Consider the following 16,529-nt stretch of genomic DNA (forward strand, 5'->3'; position numbering starts at 1 on the left):
TAATGAGAACAGTTTCCTATTGCGTATAAATACTCATCCAGGGTTTAGTTCTGCTCTCGCAAATTAGCTAATGGTGAGCCAAGGTATATGGCTATTTATACTTGTGAAAGTACTTAAAATATTGTAGAACTTTAAAAATAGCCATAATAGACTCTCCTCCCCCAGACTACAACTTACCTCTTTTAACTTATCCACATCATCTTTTACTTTTTCATATATTTCATTAGCTGTTCTCAGCTTTTTCTTCCACTCTACTACTGAGTCTGGGTCCATTTTACTTGGATTATCGGCCAGTGGATGTTTGTCTTCATTTTGACTGCCCTGCATCAACGCTAAAGGATCCAGAATGGTCTTGATCTGTGACTCCAAGCTGAGATTTTTACTTTTAAGTTCTTCTACCTCTTTCTGCAAGCAATCTATTTCATCCTGAAAAAGTACAGAAGTCAATAATCAGATATAGACTAATGGCTTGTCTATGCTAAGCCAGAGTCAATTTGTTCTTGAATATTACACTCAGATTTTTTATAAATACATGGATGCTTTATATATAGTAACAGTTTTGTAAAGAAAAAGTCAATTTAGATTCTTAAAATGTATTTTGACCCTCATAAAAATTGGTACAACACTAATTTAGAATGCTTATATTTTAATTCACAGACAGCTCTGGCTTTTAAAAAAGTCACAACCCTTTGATTTTCTTTAAGGTATCATCAAGAAACTAAGAAAAAAAACCATGAATTTCAATAAAAAAGTAGATTCCAATTCAGTAGGAACATTTGAAGCATGTTAATGGCTTTATAGGGAGAAACTTAAAAAGTGCAGTCAAAATAGTCAATCAGAACATTGTTTGATATTTTTATTTTTCTTCTGTATCTGAAGTAGAAATAAAATCTTTCCTTTTTTCATCCCAGATTAATGCCAACAGTGGGTCTTCAGTCATTAGTCATCTATTGCAAATATCTGCTTTTGTACTCTGGAACTGTTATTCTTAATGTGACTGCAAACATGTGAAATGGATTCTCTTGTGTAATACCATTTGCTCATCTATAATGAATACACTATCTTAATCTGAGACTTAAAAATTATATCAGAAAGTAAAGCCCAAATATCTCCAAATATCAGGGCTTGTCTGAATGCCCACCCCTATCTCCTGCTGACATGCAGCTGCCATTGGGACAACACTAAATGGCAGAAATAAAACTAGAAACCAGCCTTCTCCGTAGTCTTGCCTGTCCTCCAACTCAGTATGTAGACCAGGCAGACCTACAGTTCTGAGACCCGGCAGCCTCTACCTTCCAAGCGCTGGAATTAAAGCTGTGTTGTGCCACCACAGCCAGCATGAGAAGTTGTGTTCTTTAAATGGATACAGTGATGAATAAACAAACATGCATTTATACATCCACAAATGTGGGGAACACGAGTAGGAAAAAACATTTATTCCATCACTTACTCTCCAGTATATTAAAAAAAATTGTCTCAGGCAACTGACGTAGCTCATAGCAAGCTGTAACTCCAGTACTAAGGGATACAATACCCTCTCCTGGCCTCAGGCACCTGGTACTCAAGTGGTGCACAGGCATTCATGTAAACAAAACCCACACATAAAATAAAAATCATAAATTAAAAAATAATTTTAAAGGAGGAAAAGAATAAAGAAAAAAATTTCCATTCATTCCTTTTCTCTGAAATCCTAGTCGCCCGGTCTTTACTTAATTAAAACCATTTCTCTATTTAAAAGAGAAAAGGGAGAATTTATCAACTATGCGTAGACTGGCACTAAAGGTTTCAGGCTGGGCATGGTGGTGAATGTGTGTAATCTCTGCACTTGGAAAACAGAGGCAGACGGATCACAAGGCTCTGCAAAAACAAACAATCCCTGATGCCACCTCAACCCTCCCAAGAGAAGACCCGAGGGGGAGAAACCCCAAGGTTTCCTAGGGTTTGGCTCTAAGATGCATGGACACTTGGACCAGACTTCCCTTCAGCTCACTGATGACATCACTGTCAAGCACGGCGCACTTACCTCATACTCTCTGTGCAGTAGCTCCAGTCTGGTTTTCCGCAGGTGCTTCCTGACCGTATGGCTCAGCATGGGCTCACTCTCACTCGTTCCTCCTGAAGGAGAAAACTCTCATTGTTGCTTTGTTTGGGCACAGTGAAAATGAGCCTTTTTCTTTTTTCATATTGTGTTATATAGCTTCCCAGATAACTCCAGAAATAAAATGTAGATGGTCAGATTGAAGACTCTGGTTCAGTTAGATAATGTGGAGCGAATTAAAGTTTAAAAAAGAAAATTAGTGCTGATTTAGGAGAGGTGAGAAGAGTTTCAAACAGGATCTAGAAATAACACCTTCAGAGAGACTCTGGGTGTTTTATTTTTACTTCAGAGGCTACACTTTCATTTTTCTTTAGTACACATTAAATGGAGTAATATAAGTAGCCATAGGTGGACAGTATCTTTCAGAAAACTTAAGAAGTAGTTATAGTGATCTAAAATGAGAGGAAATTGCCTTAAATACTGTTTGTGATAGAAAGAGAGGAAAGATACATGATCAAGAACAAAGGACAAGGACCCTGGGATCATTTAGGCCTTTCTCTTCCTTAACCCTGAGGAGACAGTATCAGCTAGCAGCATAAGAAATATCTTCAGCCAAGTACATGTTGTGTTTGCTTACCTATGCGTCCCTGCATAGCAAAGTCAATGGAAGAAAAGGCTACGTAGGATTAAGGTATCAATTTTGAATACAGCAAATCTAAAAACAATTTTTAAATGATAAAGCCAATCACTACATTTATATTTAAACAACACACAAGGTTGTTGTGTGTATGCATACACACACACACTTACACACACTTACACACATCCACATATACATACACCAGGATATTGAAACAAGTCCGAGTACTGGTGAAACAACTCTCACTGATTCTGATGACCAATTACAATGGACTGACTCTCAGCATTAGCCCCGACTTATGAGAGATACATCCAACATGAATTACTTCAGAACTCTGAACTAATCCTGGGGTTACTGCCTTTGTACTTGTTAGTAGGATTATAGCAACAACAAAAAAAAAAGTAAGCTATTCTTTCTCAGGAAAGACTTTCCAAGTGCAAGGATGATGAGCTACATCAGAGATGGCTACTTCAGAAAGTTCATTAATGTTATTTAGATAGGAATGAATGAAGTAGGAAGAGATGTGGTGAAATGCTAAACAAACAAACAAACAACATTAAGTTACTTTAATTATCAATTTTACACAAAGACCTGACTCCTTAAGTGGATCTAAATGTGAGAGTTTAACCCCATTGGCAGCAACATGACATAGAATGAGCTTTAGGCCAGACTTCACCCCTGTGCCCTGACCAAAGCTTTGGGGCCAACTTTGATCCCAAGTCCCACTCAGTCCTTTCCTCTTGGCCATGTAGCTTTCTTTACATTTTCATCACAAACAGTAATTAAGACAATTCGCCTCATTTTAGACCACTATAACTACTTCTTAAATTTTCTGGAACATGGGCTGGAGAGATGGCTCAGACATTAAATGCTAGGCTCAGAATCAAAAATATAAGTTTACTGAAAGATGTTGTCTATCTATGGCTAATTAGACTCACTTTTTTTTCTTCATAGCACATTTTTTGTTTGCCTTTAATGAAACTCTATTGAACACACTCTGACATTTCCTATCTAATTCTCATCCCACAGGTATTCATTTATCACTCTATTAACATACACATCAGTAATAGTGATTAGACTCACTTTTAATGTTTACTGAAGAATAACAAAAGTGTAGATCCTGAAGAAAAAAAAAAAACAAAAACAAAAACAATGACAAAACACCCAGAGTCTCTCTGAACGTGTTATTTCTAGTTCCTGTTTCAAACTCCTCTCACCTCTCCTAATATGGCACTAATTTTCTTCTTTAAACCTTAATTAGCTTCACCTTATCCTTAACTGGATCAGTCTCCAATCTATCTAAATCCTGTCTCTCCTCTACAGTACAGGCCACACACCACAACCCAAGCAGCATTCCTAGAGTATACTTTGGGGCACACCACTCCCACACTCAAAAGGTCACCCACTTCATCAAGTGGCTCTCAGAGTCCCTCACCTTCTTTCCTATACCCCTGACCTTCTACTTTCAGCTCCTGGGACTTTAAACCATTAATATTTCTGTTTTCGGGCAGGCTCTACTGTAAGCTACATGTGACCTGAGGGTTATTTCGGGATCCTTCACAGTCTACTGTACTAGATACACTAGATATAATCACTATTAAATCCAATATATTGATCTGTAAAAATGAGAACTTTATATCACTCTTCTCCCAAATATTTATAAGCTATCTTAAATCTATTCTTGTGCACATATAAAATAGTCCCATACCAATAATCTCTTTGCAAGGGTTTTCAGGAGTGATCGGGACTCTGCAGGCTGGACACTGGCTATTATTCTTCAACCACAAGTCGATGCAAATGGAACAAAACACATGGTTGTTGGTGCATACGACAGGCTGACGTACCTTTGAAAAGAAGAAACCACTTTTAGTACATGACAACCCCAATAACGAGATTCCCAATATGATTGTGTTTAGCATAAACTGCTCCTCTCAAGCATAGCTGTGTGTGGGGTGAAAAGAGAACGCTTAGGATTCAAAATGATGCTTCTCTGGACTACACTATTTCTCATATGTCAAAGATGCGAGCAGACACAGCTGGTCAGGGAGAATGCATCTTTGACCTGATGTGCTTAGTATATATTTAACATTCATAATCACAAACCAAAATGCTTTCTATTCACCGAGTCTGGGACAATTTTTTTCAGGCTATTTCTACTAGGATTTAGGATGGCAGAATCATCATTGATCCAGTCTGATGCTGGAATTCTTCAGTACATCCCGCTACACCACAAAGCATCAACAGCCATTGTGTAATAGGCATTAGACAAGAACTGCTCTGATTTCAGTGTGGTTTGTCGTTACTTAATCCCTGATATAATAGAACTGGGGTATTAGGACCTTTAAGAGAGGTGATGATGTTTTGGGAGAAGCAGGTAACAAGTCTTGGTAAGAACTTAGTAGTTTCCACATGAGCTGGTTGATATAAAAGACCAAATCTGGCCCTCTCCCTAGTTTCCTGTTTCCGACCTTACCATAACTTTTTCTTTTTCTTTTTTTTCCCTTCCTTTCCTCTCTTCTGTTGACATGACTGAAAATGCAGGTCTACTGTCTTCATGGATGTTCTAACTTTACCTTCTGTTCATAAAATGTCTCAAGAGCATCAGAATTCCAAATACCAGGAAGACAATACCATATATATTCTCTAGTCCCTTCTTCCAGGATTTCCTTGGAGAGCAGTGATGTGTGTGTGTGTGTGTGTGTGTGTGTGTGTGTGTGTAGCTGTGAAGAAGAACGGCTCCCATAGGCTCATATATTTTAATGCTTAGTCACCAGGTGGTGGAACTGTTTGAAAGGATTTGAAGGTATGGCTTTGTTGGAAGAGGTATGTAACTGGGCTTTGAGCTTTCAAAAGCCCAAGCCAGGCCCAGTCTGTCTCTGTCACTCTGCCTATGGATCACGGTGTAGTTCTCAATTACTTCCCCAGAACCATGCTTGCTATGCATTTCTGGAAGTCAATATTGAATCCATAAAACCATACCCATTATATAAGGGGCATTAAGATACTTCACTTCATAAGAAACTATGTAAATACAACCAGCGAAATAATTAAAAGCAGTAAGAATTTTCTATGTATTTGGTTATGCACTAAAGGTTAAAGAGACCCCCCATCTAGAGGATGCTTTCAATCAAATACACACTGGTTGGCATATTATTTACTAAAATGTCAATGACAGAAGAAACAGGTTTTATATGTGGTGAAAGTGCAAGTCATGTTTTGGTCATGTGATATTTCTTACATCATTGAAGTGGGTAAGCATGGCATTAGGAGGACTTGAGTGTCACTGGCATAAAAGACAACAACATCTAAAACCACAGGACTGGAACAGATTCCCAGGCCAGGCAAAATGGTTAGGTGAAAAGGGCTCTTAGTGAGTACCAGAGAAGCACCTAGAAAAGGAAGCTGAGAACAGACAGGGCCTGTGCTATCTGGAGGGAGGACGGGCAGCTGTCAGAGAACTCAAACCAAAGTTTCTCGGTAGCAGGCAGCTCCCAAGGCAGATGCTGGAGATCCTGTTGAGGCCAGGGATCCAACATTAGAGCTGGGATCCTGTATATTCCCCAGAGGACTACACGGTGAAGGCCTTATCCTCAGCCTGTGACTCTGGGAAAATAGCAGAACTCTAAGAAGTCACTTGTGGTGTGTGGCCTTGATGGTTACTGGACCCACCTTTCTGCTTCTACTCCTTGCCTCCTAGCCAAAGCGCAGGTTCCTTTACCATGAACTCCTCTTTTGATGTTCTCTGTTTCCCATAAAAGAATGAACTAAAATAAACAGTTACTGCTAATAACTATTCACAGTGCAGGAAAGGTTACATCTTTGCTAACTGCACACTTTTCTTCTTTTAATGCTCACTTTTCTGCTTTGTGTCTTGCTTAGAAAATTGGTCATTTCCATTTTCCCCAATTAGACTTAGTCTTTGTATCTAATTACAGAACCTGGTACATTGCTTTGAAAGACTGCAGGATTAATAGAAGGTCAGTTTGGTATAGTAAATTAAAGAGTAAGATAATGCTGCCAAACCTGTCTTCTCAAGCAACAGATCTCTGGTCAAATAGTAAGGAAAACGTTTCAGCTCAATGTACCTAAATGATACAGAAGAACAACTGCAGGCTGACCACTTCCTCTGGGTGCTTGGAGCCATCAACAAAGCTCAAAGCAGAAGCATTTGCACTGTTGGGAACTGCTATTATTGTCTATGTGTTGGGGTTTTAGAAGCTAACTAATCCATTCCCCTGGACAGGCTGCTTATCCGGTGGTACTTTGCAGAGGGCAGTATAATGTTAGCTTTGAGACCCTCCAAATAAGATGGTGTGTTAAGAAGAAAAAGCAAGCTGGGCATGGTGGTGCACGCCTTTAATCCCAGCACTTGGGACGCAGAGGCAGGCGGATTTATGAGTTCGAGGCCAGCCTGGTCTACAGAGTGAGTTCCAGGGCTATACAGAGAAACCCTGTCTCGAAAAACCAAAAAAGAAGAAGAAGAAGCAGAAGAGGAGGGGGAGGAGGAGGAGGAAGAGGAGGAGGAGGAACAACCACCACCAGTACAAGAATAGACTACTGCAATGCAAAAAAAGGAGCTAAGGAAATGTACAAACTGGTGTAGAAAATGTACAAACTGGCACAGAATGCTAAGAAAAAGAAGGGTAATGCGTGGAAAATGCAGCTTTAGCCATGGGAAGCCCCAGAGGAAAGGGAATGCTAGCTACTAGGGTACAGAAAGCTAAGCTTGGCTGGCAGAGCCACTTAGCTTCATAGCCCACCAGCTGGGTAGGTTCTCCTACTTTCCCCAAACTCCCCGGATTATACATCCTTCTCTGGGGAGGCAAGGTTCAGTCTAAAGAATGTTTCCCAAATGCAATGGGCAAAGAGAGCTGGAAGGATGTGGATGCTTGAGTTTTTGGCTGGAGCATCAAAGATTTCTGAATCTACAGTAGTGAAAGGCATACAGGTGGGCCCAGGCTTGGAGCTATCAACTCCAGGATTATTCTCATGTGAAGAAACTGCTACACAACAAAAGGAAATAACCGGTCAAGAAGATGTAACAATTTTAAATATATATGCATAGATTGTATTGAACAAATACTTCAGAGTTAAGCTATATCATCAATCAAGCTGAATAAATACCTAAAAAATGCCATCTAATAGAAACAGAATACGTATTATTCTCAGTTCATGTAAACATTGCTAAAATAGATGACATTCTAGGCTACAGAGAAAAATTTTTAATGTGAAACAACATAAACAATCTCTTGAATCTCATCAGGCAACAGTGAACTAAAACTAGACATCAAAGACAACAGAAGCTAAAGAAACTACACAAAAATTGGAGATTGAAATATACATTCTTGATGACCAGTAGGTCACTAAGGAATCAACATGAATATTTAAAATTTTTATAAAAGCAAATGAGAATTAACAAAATAAACCTTCCACTTGTTATATAATCAAGTAATATAACTTCCTAAAGACCAAAGTTTACAGCTATGAGTGCTTACTCTGGAAAAGAAATATTAAATAAATAACATGATGTACAATGAGTCATAAAAATACGAACAAGGCAGCCAGAAATAATAAAGACTAGGGCAAAAATGAATGAAATGGAGACTAAAGAACAATAAATGAAATCAAACAAAGAGGTGGTTCTTTGAGAAGGTAAATGAGACTGACAAATTCTTAGCCAAACCAGAGAAAGACCCACTTTAATGAAATCAGAAATAAAGAGAAAACTTATAACAGATTCCAATGAAATCCAAAGGCTTGATGGAGAGTATTTTGAAATATACATACCCCAAGCCTGCATAATCTTTAAGAAATGTACAAATTTGTAGACACAAAACCTACTAAGATTAAATAAAAAACTATATCAACAACTTAAACGATCCCTGTCAACTGAGACTAGAGCAGTAATTAAAAGCTTCACAAAGACATGAGCTCTGGGAGTACTGGTTAGTTCATATTGTTGTTCCTCCTATAGGGTTGCAGACCCCTTCAGCTCCTTGGGTACTTTCTCTAGCTCCTCCATTGGGGGCCCTGTGTTCCATTCAATAGATGACTGTGAGCATCCACTTCTGTATTTGTCAGGCACTGGCATAGCCTCACAAGAGATAGCTATATCAGGGTCCTATCGGCAAAATCTTGTTGGCATATGCAATAGTGTCTGGCTTTGGTGGTTGTGTCTCTAGCTGTAACAGAGGATGGCCTAGTCAGCAATCAATGGGAGGAGAGACCCTTGGTCTTGGGAAGATTATATGCCCCAGTACAGGGGAATGCCAGGTCCAGGAAGCAGGAGTAGGTGGGTTGGGGAGCAGGGCGGGGGCAGGGAGTAAGTATAGGGGACTTTTAGAGAGGAAACTAGGAAAGGGGATAGCATTTGAAATGTAAATGAATTAAAAAAAAAAAACTTCACAAAGTAAAATCCCAGAAATAGCAGACTTACTGTCAGGTTCTGCCAACCTTCACATTACACCACTACACAGTTAGAAAGTGAAGGGACATCAAACTCATCCTATGACACTAGCATTACCACAATAGCAAAACAGGCTATGACACAGAAAGAGAAGAGAAAGGCAGGCAGGAAGACAAAGCTTCTGTCCAGTCCAGCTCAAGAACAGTAAGGAAGCACATTGCATATCCCGCATAGCAGGTATCTCCATTGTGATCCATAACAACAGCAAAATCACAGCACAATCTTACAATTATAAAGTAGCAATGGGATTATTTTACAGTGCGGGATCCTCACAGCACAAGGAACTATATTAAAGGGTCACAGCCTTCGGAGGGTTGTGAATCACTGCTCTATACGACAGAGTACGAGGGTCTGTAAGTCCAGTTCCGGGGAGCCAGACTTCTGAAGGCATGGACTTTACACAGGATGCACGGACAAGCAAAACATCCAGACACATACATTTAGAAAGAAATTTAAAAACACATTAAGAAGATCATATATCATCACCAAGTTGATCTCAGCCTAGGGAGGGAAAGCTTGATCAATATATACAATAAATGTAAGAGATTAAATTAAAGATTTAAAAAAATGATCACATAAAAAAAAACATGAAAAAAACACCTTGACAAAGTTCACTATCCCTTCACAATAAAAGTGACAAACAATTCAAGATCATAAACCTATGCATAAAGTTATAGGCAATATGTATTAAGTGGGGAAAAGCTGAAAACATTTCCTCCAAAATCATGAAGGAGACAAAAGTGCCCACTGTGTCCACTCTTACTATACTGCTTTCAGGTCTCAATTAGAGCAGTGAGATGTCCTCTAGGAAGAGCACAGCTCAGAGCATCCCTGTGTGCACATCATGTGGTCCTCTAGGAAGAGCACAGCTCAGAGCATCACTATGTGAACATCTTGTGGTCCTAGATTTAAAAGACTTTACAGACTCCACTAGAAGATTCTTAGTTCCAATAAACACCCTCATCAAATAAACAGGACACAAAATCAACATATGCTAATCAGTAGAATTCTTATACAATAATAATGAACTTTGCCAGGAAAGAAATCAGGAAAAATCTTATTCACAGTAGCTTCAAAAATAAAATAAAATACCTCAGAGTAAATCTAACCATGAAGGTGTTAGGTCACAATGAGAACTTGAAGATATAAATGAAATAAATTATAGAAGACACTAGATAAAGGTAGATCACTCATGTTAATGGTCAGGAAGAACACTGAAAATGGTTAAATTATGGAAAGGAATCTAAAATTTCAATGCAACCTCCATCAAAATATCAACATTTTCCACAAAACTAAGAACGAACAATCTGGAGCTACAGAGATGGTTCAGCAGTTAAGTAAACATAGAGATCTTGCAAAGGATCATGGTTCAGTTTCCAACACCCACATCATGTAGCTCACAGCTGCAACTCCAGCCCTAGGGGAATCCATACCTTCTTCAGGACTCCATGGGTATCAGGTCTAACATATGTACAGCCCTCACAAATATTCACATCATTTTCTTAAACCTTAAAATTCACTTGAAACCACAAAAGACCTTCAGTACTTAAGCAATCCTAAGCAGAAAGAACAATGAAATATCATAATATCTGACTTTTCAAATTACACTAAAGAGTCATAGTAACAATAATTCTATTGTAGTGGCACAAACGCATACATCTAAACGACTGGCATAGAATAGAGAACCCATACAGCTGTAACTACCTAATTGTCTTTCTTTTTTTAATGTGTAACATAACCTTATTTATAATTATTCTTTAGGATAACATAATTTTAAAAACATATGTTCTTAAGTATTTGCTAACATCAAATATAGACTTTACTACTACTACTACTACTACTACTACTACTACAACAACTACTACTACTACTACAACTACTACTACTACAACTACTACTACTACTACTACTACAATAAAAGTTACTAGAGTTCTATTGCTGAGATGAAACACCACAACCAAGACAACCGGAAACATTTAACTGGGGGCTTCCTTACAGTTTCAGAAGGTTATTCCACAAACATCATGGTGAAGAACATGACAAGGGCTTTTGAAACTTCAAAGTCCACCACTATTGACAAGGCCACATTTCCTAATCAGCCACCTTATCTCCACAAAGGTGCCAAAAGCATACATACCCTGTGCTGGGAAAGGGGATCCCCACATGGAGGTAAATCACACTAGACCTATAGCCCTACCCTTGCAAACGGCATCCTACTCAAAGTCAATCAGAGACACGAGAATGGAAAATGCCAGAGAAAAAACTGTAAGAAATATATTTAAAATGTAGGCACAAATGAAAATGAGAACCAACCCTGAATAGCAAAGGAAACAATCATAGAGAGAAGAGACATTACAGAATGGAAAATATCTTTGCCAACTATACATCAGACCAGGCCTTAGGAGCCAAAATACATAAAGAACTACACACCCAAAAGCCAAATCATCCAGTCAGTGAATGGGCTAATAAACACGATAGTTCTTAAATTAAAATAGCCAGTGTATTCTTGAAAGTGTTCTACCTCCTAAGCCATCAGGGAAATGAAAACTAGAGCTGCCTTAAGTATCCACCTTATCAGAATGGCATCTCCAAGAGAATAAATGCCACAGACACTACTGGTGACCTTTATAACATAACTTATAGCTACACCACAGAAGTTGCTGTGTTGGTTCCTCAGAAAACTAAAATTAGAACTACCACTGGTATATACAGCAGGATTCTAAGAACACATACTGCATACATACATACATACATACATACTTGCACATGCATATTTACTGCGGCAATATTCATAATAGTCAAGATATGGAACCAATTCAGATGTCTATCAAGGGACAAATGCATAAATAGGATACATATACAAAACATAATTTTACTCAGTTATAGTAAAAAAATGACGTCACATCTTGCAGTACAATACATGGAACTGGACATCATTATGCAAGGAGAAAGAAGCAAGAATCAAATACCAGTTGTGCTCTTTTATATGTGTGGTCTAGACAAATTTATATCTGTGTAGGTAATGAAAATAGAAAGGAAACAATGCAGAGTGGGGAAGATCTTAACAGGGAGGACAGCTTACAGAATACATACATACCCACGACACAAAAGCAGAGGGATGGCCTGGGGAGAAGAGAGTTCATGGGAAATGAAGAAATACATATGAAATTATCACTTTGGATACTGTCTTAGCTTGAAGGAGAAATGTCCCCTGTAGGACCACGTAATTGAACACTCTGTCCCTGGTTATTGGCACTGTGTTTGGGGAATTTCTGTGTTAAAAGTTATGGAACCTTTAAGTAGAGCCTTGCTAAAGGAAATGCACTACTGGAGGCTGATTCTGAGAGTTTTTAGTCTTGCCCGAGTGGCAGTTCACTCTCTTTGCTTCCAGTTTGGTCATGGTGTTTAGTACAGCCACAGAAAGGAACTTGGTCCCAGGAGACACTGGTAAGATGCTATAAGCATACATTAAAAGACCTTCCTAATAAGAGCCTAGAAGACACCACTGACAAGCGTAATGTGGACTGTGGAGGGCTGGCTCAAGAGATTTCAGAGAACAGGCCACTAAGAGCAGCCAAGCTAGAGAGCATTCCTGGGATAATTTGGCAAACTACAACTGCCTTCTTCCCATGCCTTGAGAACTTGTCTAGGGATAAATTAAAAAGAAATTTCCCTGGCAGAGGGAATTTCAAGATGGCATAGTAAGTCTATGGGATAGTTATTACTAATAACTCACAATTCTACAATAAAAAGAACAAGTGGGCACAAAGAAATTCTAAAAATGGACCGTTTGGAGGAAAAAGGTGACAGCCAAGGTTTGTGCTGAAAACAAGGCTGTAACTGTTAACGAGAACAGCAGTAAGAAGAGGCCTGCTCTGCATTGAAACAGTAAGGACAGAGCTCTGCGGCAAGCAGATAGCTTGCCTAGCCAAGCTTCCAACATACAAAGGGAGAATGCCTAAGGAGTGGCTTCTCCTAGAGAACAACTGTGTCAACACACAAAAGCTGCTGCTAATGTGGTCAAGTGGGTTGAGCAGCTATCACAAGATGGCAGCCAAACTTGGCTTCTATGTGGCACTGCCTTTGGAGGCAGACAAAGATATGAGTAAGGGCTCACACACCCACCCCTTCTATGATTTCAGTGAACCACTGAGGCCAGAGAACACAGAGTAGGGAAGCTGAGAGGGCTAGAAGCTCTGAGAGCCCACTGTGGGTGAAGAACCTAAGATACTGGAAATGTCCAAACCACAAGACATCTGACAAGGAGAGCTGCATACAGGGAGTGGCACAACCCCAAGAGAGATTTATGTTGCAGGAAGTAAAGCTGGGGAGGTGAGCAATCTAAGCCCCTTGTACACAGAGCTATAAGACTTTGTGCCCTGCTGGGTTTTGGTGTAGTGTTTCCTCACTATGCCCCATTCCTCCCTTTTGGGAAGGGAATGTATAGTCTATTCTGCCTTATATTGGAAACATGTATTTTTTAAAGATTATTTTATAGAGGGGTCACAGTTAAAAGATTACCTTGAGTCTCAGAAGAGACTTTAGATTTTTAAAACACTATCGAGATAGCAAAAAGCTGTTAAGACTTTAAAAATAGCAGTATACTCATTTGTGTTAGGACGTGGCTTACTGAAGGCAAGGAGTGCAACGTGGGGGTTTGAATGAGAAATGCCCCCATAAACTCGGGTATGTTGACAGTTGGTCTCAGGATAGCTACAGTATTTTGGGAAGATTAAGGAAATTTTAAGAATGGAGGCCTTATTGGAGAAGGTATATCACTAAGGCTTTGAGAATGTATAGCATCCCTCACTTCCAATTCACCTTCTCTCTCTGCCTTCTGCTCCAGCCCCTACTGCCATTCCTCCTCCACCATTATGGACTCCCTTTCTGGAACCATAAGGCAACATAGTCTCTTTCCTCCCTTAGTCACTTTTGTTCCTGGTGTTTTTTATCACAGCAACAAAAAGTAACTAATATAAATACTAACTTAAAAATAAGTTCTTTTGGGCTGGAGAGATGGCTCAGCAGGTAAGAGCACTGACTGTTTTTCAAGAGGTCCTGAGTTCAATTCCCAGCAACCACATGGCCTAGTTCAATTCCCAGCAACCACATGGCGGCTCACAACCATCAGTAATGGGATCTGATGCCATCTTCTGGTGTGTCTGAAGAGTGTGACAGTGCACTCACATAAGATAAATAAATAAATCTTAAAAAGAAAAGTCCTTTTATTTGACCATACTCAAAGTAGTAAAATACAAGGAATTCAGTACTCCTTCAGTTCTTGTCTACCCATGTTCCTTTATCCAGATCACACCAAACAAGATACCCAAACATGCAGAGAATTAAAAGTTCTAAGACACAAAAATCATCATAATTTGTTGAGATTATTAGTCTTTACAATGAAATTTCATTCAAACGAGATTGCTAGCAATAAAACAGTCCTCCTAAAAACTAAAAAGGCAGGGTCACAACAGCAGAGGTTAGGTGCCATGATAAACAGGCACCTCCTCGGGGTGAGCAGGCTGAAGTACAAAGCATCATAAGAGAATGTTTCCAAGATGGTGAAGAAGAGGAAGAGAAGGAGGAATAGAGGGTCCCCTGCTCTTCACCCTGAATGCAGAGAAGGGGCAGCTTTTGGTACAAAAATTAGCTCTACCATCTGTCTCTTTCCATCCCTTTTAATACAGGGGCTTTTTGTGACGCCTTGACTGCTCTGGAACTTGATCTGCAGACCAGGCTGGCACTGAACTCAGGGACGTGCTGGTCTCTGCTTTCCGAGTTTGGAATTAAAGGCACGTGCCAGCACACTCGGCTTCAGTTTTCCTATTTTCTCATTTTATCTCTTGTATGACCAAACCCTCTTCTTAAAATTGCAAGTGTATTTGAGAGGAGTCGTGTTTAAAGTTCCTCTTCATCAACGGCACCGCTGTCTTGGGTTCACCAATAGAGACTATATACTGGTTAAGGGAAGGTGGTGGCTCTTAGCTAGCAGCAGCTCTGGAGTCCACCAATCAGATGTTACTGGACTACCCCTGGGGCAATCAAGAAACTCTCTATATGTTCTCAAATGTTCCTGGGGAATCAAAAATCTATCTCCACCCCACTGAGGACCACACAAATCCTTCTAACAAGTTAATGGGGTTGATAAAATGAAATATATTTTCAGCTGTGGAAACAATATACAGATTATAATTGGGAAAGCCTGAATTGTACTCAGCTAAAAAAAGAAGTTCTAACCTGGAGCAAGGTTAATAAACAATAATCTCGCCGTAGGTTTTTTTTTTTTTCAAAGTATGTTTGTAAGAGGTAAGGGATGGCACTGATGGAATCTATGGGTATGAAGAAAATAGAGCTCAGATCTGCCAACAGCACAGCTCAAATAGCACTTTTGTGGAAGTGTTATTTCCACTTCAGCCTGCCAGAGATCAAGCAAGCCATTCTTTCTCACAGCACATGTGCTATTTCACTGGCCTTTTACTCAGACGCTAAGGTTAGACGTTGCTTCCAGTCCTAACTTGCTTTTATTTATTGAATCTGGAAATCTATGTTGAACCTCCAACACCTAAAAGCATGGGATCTCATTGGCTGGCACTCGTTTCTTATCTTTTTTTGTTTCCCTGATAAGCCTGGGGTTGTAAACTGCAGCCTACGTTCTCGGACATACTACATACAAAAAAAGCAATCCCGAGTGGAAAAAGACTTGTATCAGTTCTTTTCCGTTCTTGAACCACGCGGTAAAGGCAGGAGAAAAAAAAAAAAAAAAAAAAAAAAAAAAAAAAAAAAAAAAAAAAAAAAAGAAAGAAAGAAAGAAAGAAAAGAAAACCTGAATCTGAGGCACAAACGGAAATGAAAGGGAATACGAATGCGTGAGAACACTCAAAACTCCACTTCTAATACCAAACTACTTTCTCCAGATAGTTTCACAAACCCATGAGTACCTCTTGCCTCTTGTCCCAGAGTTGAGAGCACGCTTCTCATTCTAAACAGCAAGAAGGGAGAGGGGGCACGAACCACCATTGACTTTTCTAATGGGAACACATGGCAAAGCCATCCTCCAGTCGAGGATAATAAAAGGGAAGGACTCTGAAAACCGATCGTGGCCCCCTAACCCTCCGAACAACCACACTGGGGCGGTTCCGGAGACCAGGGACCTCGGACAAGGCTCCTGGGAACCTGCCTCGGGCGCTGCACGCCGCACTGGCTGCAGAGGATGGAGGCTGCAGCGCCGGGACGCGGACCAGCTCTTCGCAGGCCGGCGGAAGCCGCCGCAGGCCGCCCAGGCCCGGGCTGGAGGTGCCGGGCGAGCCCACCGCTCCGGGTCGTCCCCGCGCCCCGAGGCCCGGCCTCCCGCCGCCGAGGAGCTCGCAGCTCAACCTGCCCTGGCA

At 40.1% G+C, this 16,529-nt stretch overlaps 1 protein-coding gene across 2 annotated transcripts in view; it reads right to left on the minus strand.

Moving 5' to 3' along the window:
• The window catches only part of Obi1 (ORC ubiquitin ligase 1), a 45,179-nt gene that overhangs the window by 28,382 nt on the left and 268 nt on the right, over positions 1-16,529 (minus strand). For both annotated transcript variants that reach the window (NM_026047.4, XM_011245206.3), the window contains exons 2-4: positions 4,387-4,522; positions 2,024-2,115; positions 178-426 (exon numbers count right to left, since the gene is read on the minus strand). In NM_026047.4, the coding sequence (NP_080323.3) occupies positions 178-426; positions 2,024-2,115; positions 4,387-4,522 (477 nt within the window). The remainder of the gene's footprint in view (positions 1-177; positions 427-2,023; positions 2,116-4,386; positions 4,523-16,529) is intronic.

Source organism: Mus musculus, chromosome 14, assembly GCF_000001635.26.
Source record: "Mus musculus strain C57BL/6J chromosome 14, GRCm38.p6 C57BL/6J".
NCBI classification, from domain to species: Eukaryota; Metazoa; Chordata; class Mammalia; order Rodentia; family Muridae; genus Mus; species Mus musculus.